The sequence below is a fragment of the Antennarius striatus genome, chromosome 15 (genome assembly GCF_040054535.1).
Source record: "Antennarius striatus isolate MH-2024 chromosome 15, ASM4005453v1, whole genome shotgun sequence".
In the NCBI taxonomy this organism is placed as follows: Eukaryota; Metazoa; Chordata; class Actinopteri; order Lophiiformes; family Antennariidae; genus Antennarius; species Antennarius striatus.
In genome coordinates, this window is record NC_090790.1 from 4974211 (window position 1) to 4988884 (window position 14674).

Genomic DNA, 14674 nt, shown 5'->3' on the forward strand with positions numbered 1-14674 from the left:
TCCTTCTGCCCCAGGATCACGGCTCATATTCCAGTCCACTCACCAGCCTGCTACCATCCCCTTCATTACCACTTCATACCATTTGCAGCCACAGTCTGTTTGCATTTTGGTCCACACTGCAAACTATAACAACAAATACCTTTGTACAAAACAATTCATTAATTAACTAATTGTCAAAAATTAGGATTAAGAAATGTTTGCCCTTAGTTTAATGAATGCTTTCAGAATCAAAATCAGAAACTGAATGCTTTATTGATTCTTGAGGGGGAAACTGATTTTTGTACAGTTGCATTGCTCCAAAAAGTGCAAGAGAAAGGTTCCCAAAATCAAGAATAAAAGACTCCTTACCACGTACTACCTGTATTTCAGAATAAATAACAGACTAAATTTAAAAAATTTTTAAAGGTAATATACATGCAATAATGTTAACTGGTCCTCCTCGTCCTCACCATCTGACTGTATGAGCGAGGAGTTGTACAGTTTGGTACAGGAAGAATTTTTCCTGTAGCACTGAGGAGTGTATGTAGGACGGGCCATCCTATGACTGAATGAACTCCTTTGTCCCATCAGTAGTCTGTATAGTGGGTGGTCCAAGATGATTCTCAACTTGGACAATGTCCTCCTCTCCAACACTACTGTACAGTGAGTCTAACTTTGGTCCAACAATGTTAGCTGACCAGCACAGACTGGTAGAACATCATAAGCGTGGTGTTGCAGATGCTGAAACATCTCAGCCTCATCAGGGTAAGAGACACATCCATTTGCTTCCCCCGCTCCAGTTTGTTGTCAATATGGACTCACAAGTACTTGCAGTCCTGTATAATATCTACACTGATGCCTGAATGGAGACTGGGTTTTCCTGTTCCTTCATTCTCAAGTCCACCACCAGTTACTTCATCTTTGTCACGTTGAGTAGGAAGTGTTTTTCCTCACTCTACATGACAAGGTTGTCCACAACAGCCCTGTATTCCGTCTCACCACCCTTACTGATACATACAACAACTGCTGTGTCATCACAAAATCTTTGGAGATGACACGTCTCTGTGTGGTAGTTGAAGTCTGTGGAGTAAAGGGTCAACAGAAATGGAGAAAGACCATCCCCTCGTGCGGCCCCAGCCTTTCTGACCACACTTGTTAGACATAGATTAATGTAGGTGTACATACTGGTGGTGAGAAAGTCAACAATCCAGGACACGATAGGATGGTCAACCTGCATTGCTGTCAACTTCTCACCCGGAAGAATCGGCTGTTCAGTTTTTGTGTGGGTTTTGCGCGTGAATCAATTAAATCCTCCACACTTTCTGCTGGTCTGTCTAGTAAAAGTCTAATGATGTGTTTTTATTCAGTTGAACCTGGTAGCTTGTGGCAAAGAGCTCACAAAGCCAAGCTGGAAGGATGATGTCATGAGCTGAAAATTGAGGTCATTTTAAGTCAGACTCACCATCAGCCCTTCATTGCCAGCACTCCCAGCAGCACCCAGGGCGCCCTGAAACAGAATGAGAAAAAAAAAAAAAGACAATGCAATTTTTCACAATGGCAAAGGTCATTCAGAGTGCAAATAAAAATGTATCACTATAATGAATTCAATTATGGACACAGAATGTACGAGATTCAACATTGAAGTTCAAATTTAACAGTTTAAATACACACTCGTTTACATTCTCAACGACAGATGAGAGGACTGAGGCCAATTTAATTTAATGATAGTCAAAGTATAAAGTATGGACCATCAATAACATCCATATATTTAAAAAAAAGTTGAGAATATCAAGTGAAGAGTGAAGGTCACGTGACTGTATTAAGAAAAAATATTGAATAACTCCCAGTGTGAGGTGACCACATGAACTCTGGTGTTCTGCTTCCTTCATACATATTTGACAGTATTCTTACTGTAATAAGAAGAACTGAGAAGTTTCACAGTAAAACAAGATGTTCTCAATTACAAATCAGACATTGTGTGAATTACTGACTGCTATAGGTGCTGGATGGAGGGTTTGTTACCTGTAGACAAACTGACCTTCATACTGTCTCCTGGTTGTAAAGTCATATTTAGCATGTTAACCCACCCCGACTGCAAATAAACTCTATTTCAACTACCGACTACTCTGTTGATTGATTTTCTTTATATAAAATGTCATATTTCATTAAAAGCTCTTAAAAACAAACGTCTTTAAAGTGCTCAAATTAACCAATGATACAAAATGATTCAAAACAAAGGGAAGTAGACGCCACAGTTTTTATTTGTTGTGAAGATCAATACTTAGTCTACGCTGTCCATTAGACATAATGACACCCATTTCTTTCAGTGCTGTATAAAAACACAATGAGACAACGAGACAGAGTGAATTCTGCTCCACCATCTGCTCACAACAGAACCAGGGTACTCCATTTGTAGCAAACACCACTACATCCTCCCCTCAAACTGAGCCAGTTTCATCTGTTTCAGCGTGTTTATATCTCAACAGTTTGCCAGTTTGGTGCATTTCTTCCTGCATGTAACATTTAAAAAATGTATTCAGAGAAGAGTTAGTTGATGATAAAGTAAAGTGTTCCTTCCTTCTAACCCCTATCACCAGTTTTACCCCCAAAAAACATGAACTTGAGACTAAAACCAAAACAGGGAATGTGATGTGTGTAAAATAAGACCAAATAATGAAAAAGTAGTGCAGAGAGGACACGAGACAGACACAGAATATTCATGGGTGATTGAATTGAAATATGATAGAGAATGGGAACCTGTGTACCAGGCTTTCCTTCAGCTCCCTCTGGTCCAGGTGTCCCAGGCAAACCCTGTGAGGGACCAACCAAAAACACACCTATTCAAACAGTTCATCTGACAGAGGTGGGCTGGCTGCCGTGTTACAAAATCTATATGAAAACACAGCTTTTATGCCTTGTTTTTATATTTACATCTGATTAAAGAGGAGGCTTTAAAATCATCTGAATAGTCCTAATAAATTAATTTAATGATGATTAAATAAAATAAAGACAATAAGATCTGTAAACGTCCTCATATATTCAGTCTCCATGTCAATATTCTTATACTAAGATTTAGCAAAGCTAAAAAGATTACCAGTGGGCCCTGGGGGCCAGTGTGGCCCCTCTGTCCAGTCCGGCCCTGGAGACAAATCAGGTGAAATCAGTATAGAGTAGCTCGCAGCACACATCTACAGGTGTGTGTCAACAAAATGCAAAAGATCTAGAAAATAGCTTTTTCTAAAATATTAAATAAATACAAATATGTAATTTTGTTATCTATTTATTTTGTATCACTGTTGTCGTTTATTATTTCCATTAATACCTTGTTCCCTCTGTGTCCTGGTTTGCCATTTCGTCCAACTGGTCCCCTGTTCCCCTTCAGAAATGTTGATATGTTAATGGATGAATATCAATGTTCCCAGGAACAGCACTTCACAGTTTTACCTCATGTACTCACCTGATCTTTGTTCTTAACGTGGCAGAAAAGTTGTGAATAAGCAGCGTAATCAAGTTACATAATTCAACATTACTATTTATACAAAAATAACGATAATAACACAGATTCTTCTTTTGTCATACAACCAGAAATCAACACATTTTGCTGCCACTGCCCTCCATCAACAGGAGGCTCCTTTGATTTACACAAGAGTCTGTGAGCAGCTGATGATGGTTGAACAAATGGTTCAGCGTCCTGTGCATTCAAAACATCAATAACCGAAGACTTAGGAATTCCCTTTTCATATTCATATTTTAGAAGAAAATATTTTTAGGCTACCTCAAGGTGGAATCATTCTTCCAACGTCATTTACCTTTATTTATGGTTTGTCTGAAAGTTTTAGTTCTTCATCAATTGATCAAAACCTTTATAGCATTTCTAATTTCATTTATGATAATTTTTTTAATTAAAACATGAATGTCAAACAGAAGCACACTCACTTTGAATAATATGCTGTAGGAACAGGGTTTTGCTAACTATTCCCAGAGGCAGTTAGGAGTGTGTTAAAACCATGTTACTCCAGTCGGTCATGTCAGCATTAGGTTATTAAATTACACAAAGAGTTATAAAGTTTCGCAGTTTAATATGATGCATGGATCAACATATGAAGTCATCTGATACTTCTTAGGGTTCAGAAGCACAAATAATTACTGACCTTTAACCCACGGTTGCCCTGATTTCCCTGAGGGCCAGTTTCTCCAAGCATGCCCTGAATAAAAAAAGTAAGAAAATCTCATCTCATTTTTCGATCACACCATCTTTCCCTTCAGCAAAAGTAAAATGAGCTGCTATCAGATTGGCTCATTTATTGTCGGTGTAAATCAATAAAATACCAACACATTTGTTAACAAACATGAGCTGCAGGAGAGTTTATGTCTTGCATTCACGTCACTGTTCATTCATGAACTGAGATGCAGCAGGTCTGGTCTTGAACAGAAAACAACTATCAATCAACAACCAGCCAGAGCTGCTAAAGTAAATCAGTCGGACAAAAAAAAAAAGTAAAGTTGAGGGTACCTCTGTTCCTGTTGGCCCAGGTGGGCCCTTGGAGCCTGGGAAACCTTGGGAGCCATTGGGGCCCCTCTCTCCCTGAGGACCCGTAATACCTGCTGCCCCCTGAGGACCCTGAGAAAATATCAAGGGGAAAAAAATTTTAGTACCTGGAATCTTTACTTCCGGACAAATTAGAGTGAAGCCTTTACTGTATTATGGGTATTCCAATTATTACTCTCATCAGACTCAAAACCATAACTGTCAAGAAATAATACTAAACACAACCACTGTAAGACCAAATTAAGTAATAGGAATTAATTTATTTCCAATGAAAAGAATCAGATATTTATGAGGAAGGACTAAATTACACAAGAGGTCCAACCCTGTCACACCAGTCACTGACAACTAATCTGACTTAACAAAAAGAGAGAAAAAAAAAAGACAAAGAAAATGAGTTTTTCTCTCTGGTCAGTACACCATTCAACTGACATTACTAAATTATGCTTCTTTGACTGATCTTATCTTTGTCACCGGAACATTTAACACAAGCTGCTGCAGATTCTGGTCTCCTTCAGAAACACTGATTAGTGAATTGTTTAGTTTATGTTCTAGTAGTGCAATAATATGTTTTCACTGTGACTTGGCAAAAAGCTTATATCTGTGTTTCATACAGTATATTAGACCAGAGAACAATGTGAGTGTGATTATCAGGCATAATGGTTAAACTACACTGTCTCTGTGAAAGTAGGGTTCAATGAAACGCCAAACGGCCCTGCAATGTAAAACCACAGAGCCTGATAAAGAAAGCCTTACATAATAAGGAAATGAGTGTGTCTATGTGTGTTATATACTGTACATACACACACATATACAGTACACATGAGAGTATCTTTATGATGATGTACAACTTTCTTCTCTCAGTGTTATTACATAGGTTGTAACTGGCTCCTACTTTATCGCCTTTAGGCCCTGGATCGCCCTTGTCACCATGTGGTCCGATGTCACCCTGTAAATAAGCAAATGTCCCACAAGATGTAAGACCAATCACGTTTCGCCATACACGTGTAATATTGTTATCTGCAGTATGATAAGCACATACCAATACGCCGGGGAAACCCAGAGGACCCCGATCCCCTGGTGCTCCCTAGAATCATCCCAAACAAGGACACAGATGGATTAAATACAGGAGGACAGTAAATATGTGTTAAATCACATGATTCAAAGTGGGCCAATAGAAGTTATCACGTTTTATATTAAATTGATTAGATAAACAGAAGATTCTAAAAAAAAAAAATTCTACAAAAGGAAGAAAAACTCTGTGGAATGAAGAAACACTTTAGTGAAACTTGCCAGGAGCAACTCTAGCTCCAAGTTCAGACAGTGTCACATCACGAGTCAGAGATACACTCCAACCAGTAGATGGCGCTCTGAGACAGATCAACAAAGTGCTTGCAAAGATCAATGAGTGAATATCAACAGTGTGTCAAAGTGTCAACACTCTCCTATGGTGAATAAAGATGTGGAAACCCGGTAGATATTTTCTCACAGCAGCCTGACATGTGTCTGGTATGTTCTTACAGCACATATGGTCTGTTCATGTACAAACTGTATGTCTGACTGTAATATGATGTAATGATGTAAGAACCATGAGAATGCTTCTTAGTGCAACTCACCATGGGCCCCTCAAAGCCGGGATCTCCCCGAACACCCATAGGACCCATAGGCCCCTGATAAAAATAAAAAAAAGAATATAGAGGGATAAGCAATGGTAACATGACGTGTCCTGTGTCCTTCATGGTCCAACATGTACCATCTCCATCATCCTCACCTTGCCTGTGTAAATAGATACAACAAAGCCTAAACCTGCTGTTGTCAGTCATTTTCAGACAGAAATCCTGAGTAACTACCAGAGATTATGTTTCTCTTTTACCTGTCAAAAATCTTTCACATTTGTTTTTGCTGTCAGAATAAATCCCTGTTAACCTGCAGGTTTTCTAGAAAGAATGCACATTTATCACCTGAGGTATCCTGCGCTTTGGTTCAACATTGCTCCCTTCATTACAGTACACATCAAGCTGCACCTCCAGTATAAATCAACAGCATATTTCTTAAGGCTAGAACATACTGACAGCAATAATCAGCGCCATAAGTAAAATACTCATGACATAAAAACTGAGATCATCCATTGAAAATGGTTCCTACATACCCCGGTCTACGGTTTTCTGTTGTTATGATTCCTCGTCAAGGAACCTAAACCTTTTATAGAAATTTGAACTCAGATTCTGGTCCAGATTCTTGACATAGATGGATGAACACGTTTTACCCTACATGCCTCCATTGTTGCAACATAAAAACAGACAAGTTGATTCATTTGATCTGCGTGAGAGCACTGGCTGTAGTTCAGTTTTTAAGATCATGCAGCTTTAAAACAAAACAGAAAAACAAGCACAAATTACAAAAAACCTATGCATGAATGTCGAATTGAACACAAACCACATTGTATTGCCGAATTGAAAACAACTGAGTGAAGTAGCTATGTTCTCATATAAAGAAACTCACTTAAATATTAATTTTATATTATATAAAAATAATGTGAAGTTTTCAGACTTGATGTGGAATCAAAATATCTTGATATATCAGTTTTTTTGAATTGCATATCCGACGAAAAGTTTAACTTTCAGACTTTGAAAATAAAATGTTTGAACAACCAAATACCAGTTGTCTACATTATTTCTTAACTCACTGGCTACGAATGATATCGATAGACATCGATTAGACATCTAATCATGGAATTTAGTGTCATGACGACTGATCCAGTTACTGAAAAGAGGATGGCAAATCAGAGGAAGACAGAGGGTTGCGGCAGCTTACGATGCACCAAAGTTTTCGTAATTTCAAAATTTTTTTGGTGAAAATATTTTGAACAGGTTTTGATTTTAAAGATTTTTCATTAAACTCCTGTGCAGTTGAAGTATGTCCAAAGAAACTTACGGGATCACCTTTAGGTCCAGGAACACCGATCAGCCCAGGGTTACCCTGTGAAGAATCACAAATCAACTTTACCCACCTGCACTTCAATGGCGGCAAAGTCAATGAAGCAGCACTTCCACAACTCAAGTCGTCCCCGTTAATAGTCTGGCCTTGACCTTGTCTGGCCTAACCCCAACCTCAACACTAATCCTGTACTCACTTGAGTTCCTCTGAGCCCTGGGGGTCCGATCTGTCCCTCTAAACCTGGAGGCCCCTAGTCAAAAAAAAGAAAAAGAAAGTAACACATTTTAAATCAAAAGTGCCTAAACATTTCACATACATCAAACAGCTGTAGCAAATATAACTTAACACAATGTATACCTGTGGGCCTTTGGGGCCGATGCTGCCAGGAGGGCCCAGTTCTCCCTGAAAGAAACAATAAACTGCTAATACATAATAACTATTTAGCGGGCCCCACAGCTCGAGAATAAAACGTTCTTGGCATATTAATACAGCCACATTTACTTCAATTTTAATTTACATATTTTCATTCATTCATTCATTCTCACACCGCTTCATCTGCTGTAGCGGGTCGGGAGCCTATTTTTTCTTAAATGTAAAAATTGAAAACATTTGACTGAAAAAGACAACTGTAGTAAAGTACTGTTTTGGTTATTTCTTGTTGGCTACATTTTTTGACAAGTTCATGTTAAACTCGTTGAACACTTGTGCAGTGGTACTGATTGACTGATTACTATGACGATAACACCAGAGCATCTGATCTGAAGGCCACGTTTGAGATTTCTAAATATAAAAAGGTTCATTCATTATATTTCCTCTATCAACATAAAACCACCATCTACAAATGTGCCATCGTTCAGCCACAGAGAGGACGCATCAAGTCATCTTCACAAGATACACATCTCAATGTTTGTTATAGTTTCAGTTTTTATGCTATTGGTTTTTGAACTCAATGACTTTTATATTAACACTGATACTGAATTTAAAAGTCATATTTACCATGTCGCCAATCCCATTTAATGAATGCTGTATCAGCTGTAAGGGTTATAGTAACTATATGTTGTTGTGTAATCTTACCCTTGAGCCATTAAATCCTTGAGCACCAACTTGTCCAGTGGAACCTGCAGGACCCTGTCACACATACAAACATACCTAAATATTGTCAATCATTTGTTGACTGTAACACAAACATCTGGCAGTCTGCTTACCGGTAACCCTGGCGAACCTGGGGGGCCATCCAGTCCACTTTCTCCCTAAAATGATAAGTATAATAGTATCAATGATACATTTAATTTCAATTTATCCCCCTCTGGATTAAAAATATTTACGTAGCAGATAATGAAAATACAAACGGGGTTTAAATGAAGGGCAAAAGTGAACTAAATCGAGTCTGCTACCGCTTAGCGACACTGCAAATGCAAGCAGCAGCATCTAGTTAACTTGTCATGTGATGCTTCAGGTGCCATTGGCAGGCTGTGCAGCAATCAGGCAGTGGAACAGCTGTATCTAGGTTATGCTCCTCCACAATCATTACCAACTATGAAACATTTCATACTCTTAAATTAACCAATTCTACTTCTCCTTTGGCTTTCCCTTTAGGGGTCACCACTATGAATCAGTTGCCTACATCTTACCCTGTCTTCTGCATCCTCTTCTCTCACACCAACTACCTTCATGTCCTTTTTCACTGCATCCATAAACCTCTTCTTTGGTCTTCCTCTAGGTCTCCTGCCTGGCAGTTCAGAACTCAGCATCCTTCTACCAATATATTCACTATCTCTCCTCTGGACATGTCCAAACAATCTCAGTTTGTCAAAATCTTGCCAACCATGTATAGATCAGTCTCCCCCCCTTACTGTCCAACTTAGCATACAAGTCATCATAAGTCCCCTGTTTGGCCTTTGCTACATCTACCTTGACCTTACGCTGCATCTCCCTGTACTCCTGTCTACTCTCCTCAGTCTTCTAAGTGTCCCACGTCTTCTCAGCTAACCTCTTTCTCTGTATACACTCCTGTACCTCCTCATTCCACCTCCAAGTCTCCTTATCTACTTTCCTTCCAGATGACACACCACACCAAGTACTCTCCTACCTGTCTCCCTGATCACATTAGCTGTAGTTTTCCAGTCATCTGGAAGCACCTCCTGACCACCCAGAGCCTGTCTTAACTCCTTCCTAAAAGTTATGAAACCCTCTTCCTTTTTTAGCTTCCACCATTTCGTCTCCTGCTCTGCCTTTGCCCTCTTCATCTTCCTCACCACCAGAGTCATCCTACACACCACCTTCCTATGCTGTTTAGCTACACTCTCGCCTTCCACTGCTTTGCAGTCACTGATCTCCTTCAGATTACACCGTCTCCACAAGATGTAGTCTACCTGTGTGCGCCTACCTCCACTCTTATAGGTCACCCTATGTTCACCCTAAGTATTCATTATAGCCGTTTCCATCCTTTTTGCAAAGTCAACCACCATCTGTCCTTCGGCATTCCTCTCCTGAATACCAAACCTGCTCATCACCTCCTCATCACCTCTGTTTCCTGCACCAACATGTCCATTGAAGTCTGCACCAATGACAAATCTCTGACTTCTAGCTATGCTCTGCATCACTTCATCAAAGTCCAAACAGAATTTCTTCTTCTCCTCCAGCTCACATCCTACCTGTGGAGCATACCCACTAACAACATTGAACGTCACACCTTCGATTTCTAGCTTCAGGCTCAAATCGAAGGTGCCCCTTTCCTGTGGAATAATCTCCCTATAGGTATTAGACAGTCTGAATCCGTAGATATCTTTAAATCTAGACTCAAAACACATCTGTTCTACCTAACATATAAGTAATATCGGGGGTGGCAGTTTCAATGTTTAGGTTTAGCCTAGTCCTGCCGACAAGCCGTAGGATTTCTTAGTTAGGCCCCTGCCACCCATTAATCCTCTGCCATTCTGGTCCGTCTAGCACCATCTCTGACCCTCCTTCTCCTGTTCTCTCTCTCAGGCCTTTGTGTGGTGGATCATCGGCAATCGGCTACCTCTGTCGGCTTCCGTGGCTGGCGATATCAAAAGCTGCACAATGGTCCTATTTCACCATACACTAGGGGAGTCTGGTTTCGTCTCATTTGGTTCTGCTGTGGTTTTTGGGTTTTGGCAGGGTAATCTTACACTGTAACTTTTTTGAGAACAATGACTTAGGCACTGTTTGGTCTGTCCTCAGAGTGGTGGATCCTCAGAAATTGGTGACCTCTGTGTGCTTAATCGGCTGGTGGTGACTCGCTCTACTGGATGGATTAGCATGCCTTTGTCATACATTTATTATTGTTATTGTTATTGTCATTGTTATTATTATTGTGTTGTTAATCTGTACATGCGATATCTATTGCTTTTTCTGTCCACTCCTGGAAGAGGGGTCCCTCCTCTGCAGTCTTCCTGAGGTTTCTCCCATCCATTTTTTCCCTGTTAAAAGGGTTCTTGGGGGAGTTGTTCCTTATCCGATGTGAGGGTCATACTGCTCGCAGTGCACAAAGGTCAGAGGGATATCGTCCATGTGCAGATTGTAAAGCCCTTTGAGACATTGTTTGTAAATCTGGGCTATATAAGAATAAATAAACTTGAAACTTGAAACACTCTGACATTCTTTTTACCTCCAGGACATTCCTAACAAACTCCTCCTTCAAGATAACTCCTTCTCCATTTCTCTTCCTATCTACACCATGATAGAACAACTTGAACCCTGCTCCTAAACTTCTAGCCTTGCTACCTTTCCACCTGGTCTCCTGGACACACAGTATGTCTACCTTCCTCCTCTGCATCATGTCAACCAACTCTCTACCTTTTCCTCTCATAGTTCCAACATTCAATGTCCCTACTCTTGGTCCTATACTCTTGGTGTTCCTCTTCTCTCTCTTCCTACGAACACACTTTCCTCCTCTCCTTCTTTGACCAACAGTACTACAATTTCCGCCGGCAATCTGTAGGTGAACAGCACCAATGGTGGTCGTTGTTAATCCAGGCCTCGACCGATCCGGTATGGAAATCATATATTTGATTTGCATGTTTGATTTGGCCAAAGTTTTATGCTGGATGCCCTTCCTGACACAACCCTCTGTATTTATCCGGGCTTGGGGCCGGCACATTAAGACACTGGCTAGTGCCCTCCTGCAGCTACATTCCCTAAAATTAACCGATTAAAACTAGCTTTTTAAAAAATAAAATTATATGCAAACCCAGATGCATTGGTATGAAATGTGATTTGAATTTTTAGTTTGGCCTATGTCACACGAGTAACCTCTTTGGGGGAAGAGCGAGTGACCTGTCATGCCATCAGGGGATGATGACCACAGTTGTGTTTTCCATCTTCATATAAAGTCAATAATGGGAAACAGGGAAGTGAAAAAGCACAAAGACATGCACAAAGTGTTACGGCAGGCATAAATTAGGTATGACCATAGAGCATGTGTTGTACTGCACATTTTTGAGGACTAAAATGTTACTGTTTAATGCACAGCTCCTTGAATGTAAAGATTACCACATGGTTTAAGTAATAAAGGAACTTCTCAGGCACGTCACTCACATCAGGGCCAATGGGACCCTCTGGTCCACATCCGCCTCGGATCCCCTGAGGCCCCTGTTGAGAACATTCATGTATTCAATGTCAAAGTAATAACAATACATTAAAATAACTAGAACATACAATATTATAAGAGCAGCTTAGTCAATCAGATGACTTCCTACTGCTCAGAGTGCATGTGCTAATAATATCAAGGGCACAGATTCTGCTTTGAAGCCAAGTACAACTAGTCAGTCCCGCGACAACCCTGAATTCAAAGTTTTACCCTGAGGGTCATTTAATAAAAGACCCATGATCCAACATGCAACTTGTGCATTCTATTTGTTATGAGGTTTCCGAGATGTGTACTTAAAACGGTATAAAAGTGAAAATGTGACCTTGACCTAGTTTTTCAAGGTCAAGATTGTGATCTAACTTTCACCCCCTTGCCTCCCTGAATATAATGCCTTTTGTTTCGTCTTTCTATCTTATCCAGTTTCTGAGATATGCAAAAATATCTCAGGATAGAAGATATCTCATCAAAGCACTAGCTTTGATCTATGGGCTTACTCACACTGGCCTTCTCCCTCGTCTTTCTATCTTATCCGGTTCCTTAGTGTACAAAAGTTGATATTTGACCTTGAACTTGTTTTTTCTCAAGGTCAAGGTCATCATCACATTTTCATCCCCTGCTGAGGCACACTTGAGTAAGGCGCCGTACCTGCTACAAGCTGCTCATTTGGGGTGCACCCCGAAGTCGCAACCCTTCACTCTGCCTCCACATGTACCAACTATTGTTGTACTAATTGCATGCCTACAGGCCCCTAGTGGGTTGTGTTTGTTCAGGGGCCTGTACAACATTGTATACATGGGTCAACATATATATGCATATACCAGTGTAAAGGTAATTTCCCCATAGGGGAACAATAAACCTGACTTTCATCTTAATTTTCTTAAAGTCAAAGTTCACAGAGACTGGATGAGGGATTAAAAAGGCTACAGAATTGAGTGTTGTCTGACAAACTCATTGTACTACCACCTGTATGTGTAAGAAATGTGTCACACAGAAGCTGATAAATAGAAGATAAAGTAAAACACAAACTCTGACTGTGTTGTATTTACAGAAAGGAACTAAAGGAGGGAACAGGACACTCACTCGCGGTCCGACAAGTCCAGGCGGGCCTGGTTCACCAGTTGAGCCCTCGAACACAAAAAACACAAAATTATTACACAATCATTAGAAAAGACATGTCGTCAGAGCTACAGACAGTATAGGCTTCTTGTTCCAAAGCAATCCACTTTATACTGTACTGATCTCAAAACAACCGTTCGGGTTGCTCGTATAAAAAAAAAGAAATCTAAACGTTTAAAAAGTTTAACATGAATGTACAGAGTGGTGTTGACGTAAATTGTACAGTTCAGTACCTTCTCACCAGGTTCACCCATTTCTCCGCCTGGACCCTTGGGACCAATGAAACCCTGCAGCAGTAGAGAAAAATATCATTAACAAGAGTGTTAAGATAATGTTACTCTCATTATATTCTGCTTACAAGAGTTTAAGTATTACTTGAAGCAGATAGTAAATTACATAACCAATAAAAATGCCGGCTTTTTCCCTTCAGCAAAAAAGAGATGAGAGTAATTACCATTACATTTGGGAAGTGGTCATGACTTCATTATGCAAAATGCAGGTCTACTTGATTGTTCAATAAAAACCTGTGTAACTGGATCCTGCAGATGCTCAAGACTGTTTTCTTGTTTCACCTTTAAGGAAGGACTTGCTGTGATATTTAGATTCAGAGCCAACTAACCAACTATGATGTCATAGTAAGCTTTGCATCTCCTGGCACATTCAGATTTCTCTGAATGTGCTAACACACACACACAAACATACACATGCACACACACACACAGGTAAGGAACTTTGGGGCGTCCGGTGAATTTACCTTTTTAGGCCATAATTCTTACAGCAGCAATCATGTCATTTCTTTCCTCACCTCATCACCTTGTTCCCCAGTGGCCCCTCGCTCTCCCCGGTAACCCCATGGACCCTGAAGTAATGAAATTTTTTAAAATTAATTAATTATTACGTAATATTTGAGTTCAAACGAGTTGTACAAAACATTCCTACCTGCAAACCAGGAGGACCACGTGGCCCCGGCGTACCATCTTCACCATTTTCTCCATCTCTCCCCGGGGCCCCAGCTCTTCCTGGATGGCCCCTGGGACCCCACTCTCCCTATTGAGAAAGACAAATAGTTTAAAAAAAAAAACTGTCCTACTTTTTTAACCAGCGTATCAGTGACACTTTATTTTTGCAACCTCATAAATTCAAAACTTACAAAGTAAAACTGTACCAAGTGGAAAACGAACTGAGTGAAATTACAAATTAATGCCAGAGTAAAAACCTCTAGATATTGTCCATCTATAAAGGAAAAACTGAGCAAACATTTGAAAAGCTGTACATAAACGGTATGGTGTTTCTGCTTGATTTCACAAAATCACAAAAACAGACTGACAATTTCATCATCTGCAAATTGGCTGTATAAAATACAGTATAGTTTTTATTACCGCTCAGTTGATGATTTTTCATTCACTTTTCTCACCCAAATCTATCTTCTTGCATATCTAATTGGTGAATCTGAAATTCAGTGGAGCATGGTCATATGACATATG

General features: G+C 40.0%; 1 protein-coding gene across 1 annotated transcript in view; it reads right to left on the reverse strand.

Moving 5' to 3' along the window:
* The window catches only part of si:ch211-196i2.1 (collagen alpha-2(I) chain), an 86902-nt gene that overhangs the window by 23272 nt on the left and 48956 nt on the right, over positions 1-14674 (reverse strand). Inside the window, exons 13-31 of the mRNA XM_068334214.1 lie at positions 14130-14237; positions 13996-14049; positions 13424-13477; positions 13155-13199; positions 12023-12076; positions 8668-8712; positions 8537-8590; positions 7820-7864; positions 7659-7712; positions 7460-7504; positions 6142-6195; positions 5568-5612; positions 5421-5474; positions 4493-4600; positions 4131-4184; positions 3302-3355; positions 3074-3118; positions 2737-2790; positions 1442-1486 (exon numbers count right to left, since the gene is read on the reverse strand). Coding sequence (XP_068190315.1) covers positions 1442-1486; positions 2737-2790; positions 3074-3118; positions 3302-3355; positions 4131-4184; positions 4493-4600; positions 5421-5474; positions 5568-5612; positions 6142-6195; positions 7460-7504; positions 7659-7712; positions 7820-7864; positions 8537-8590; positions 8668-8712; positions 12023-12076; positions 13155-13199; positions 13424-13477; positions 13996-14049; positions 14130-14237 — 1071 coding nt within the window. The remainder of the gene's footprint in view (positions 1-1441; positions 1487-2736; positions 2791-3073; positions 3119-3301; positions 3356-4130; positions 4185-4492; positions 4601-5420; positions 5475-5567; positions 5613-6141; positions 6196-7459; positions 7505-7658; positions 7713-7819; positions 7865-8536; positions 8591-8667; positions 8713-12022; positions 12077-13154; positions 13200-13423; positions 13478-13995; positions 14050-14129; positions 14238-14674) is intronic.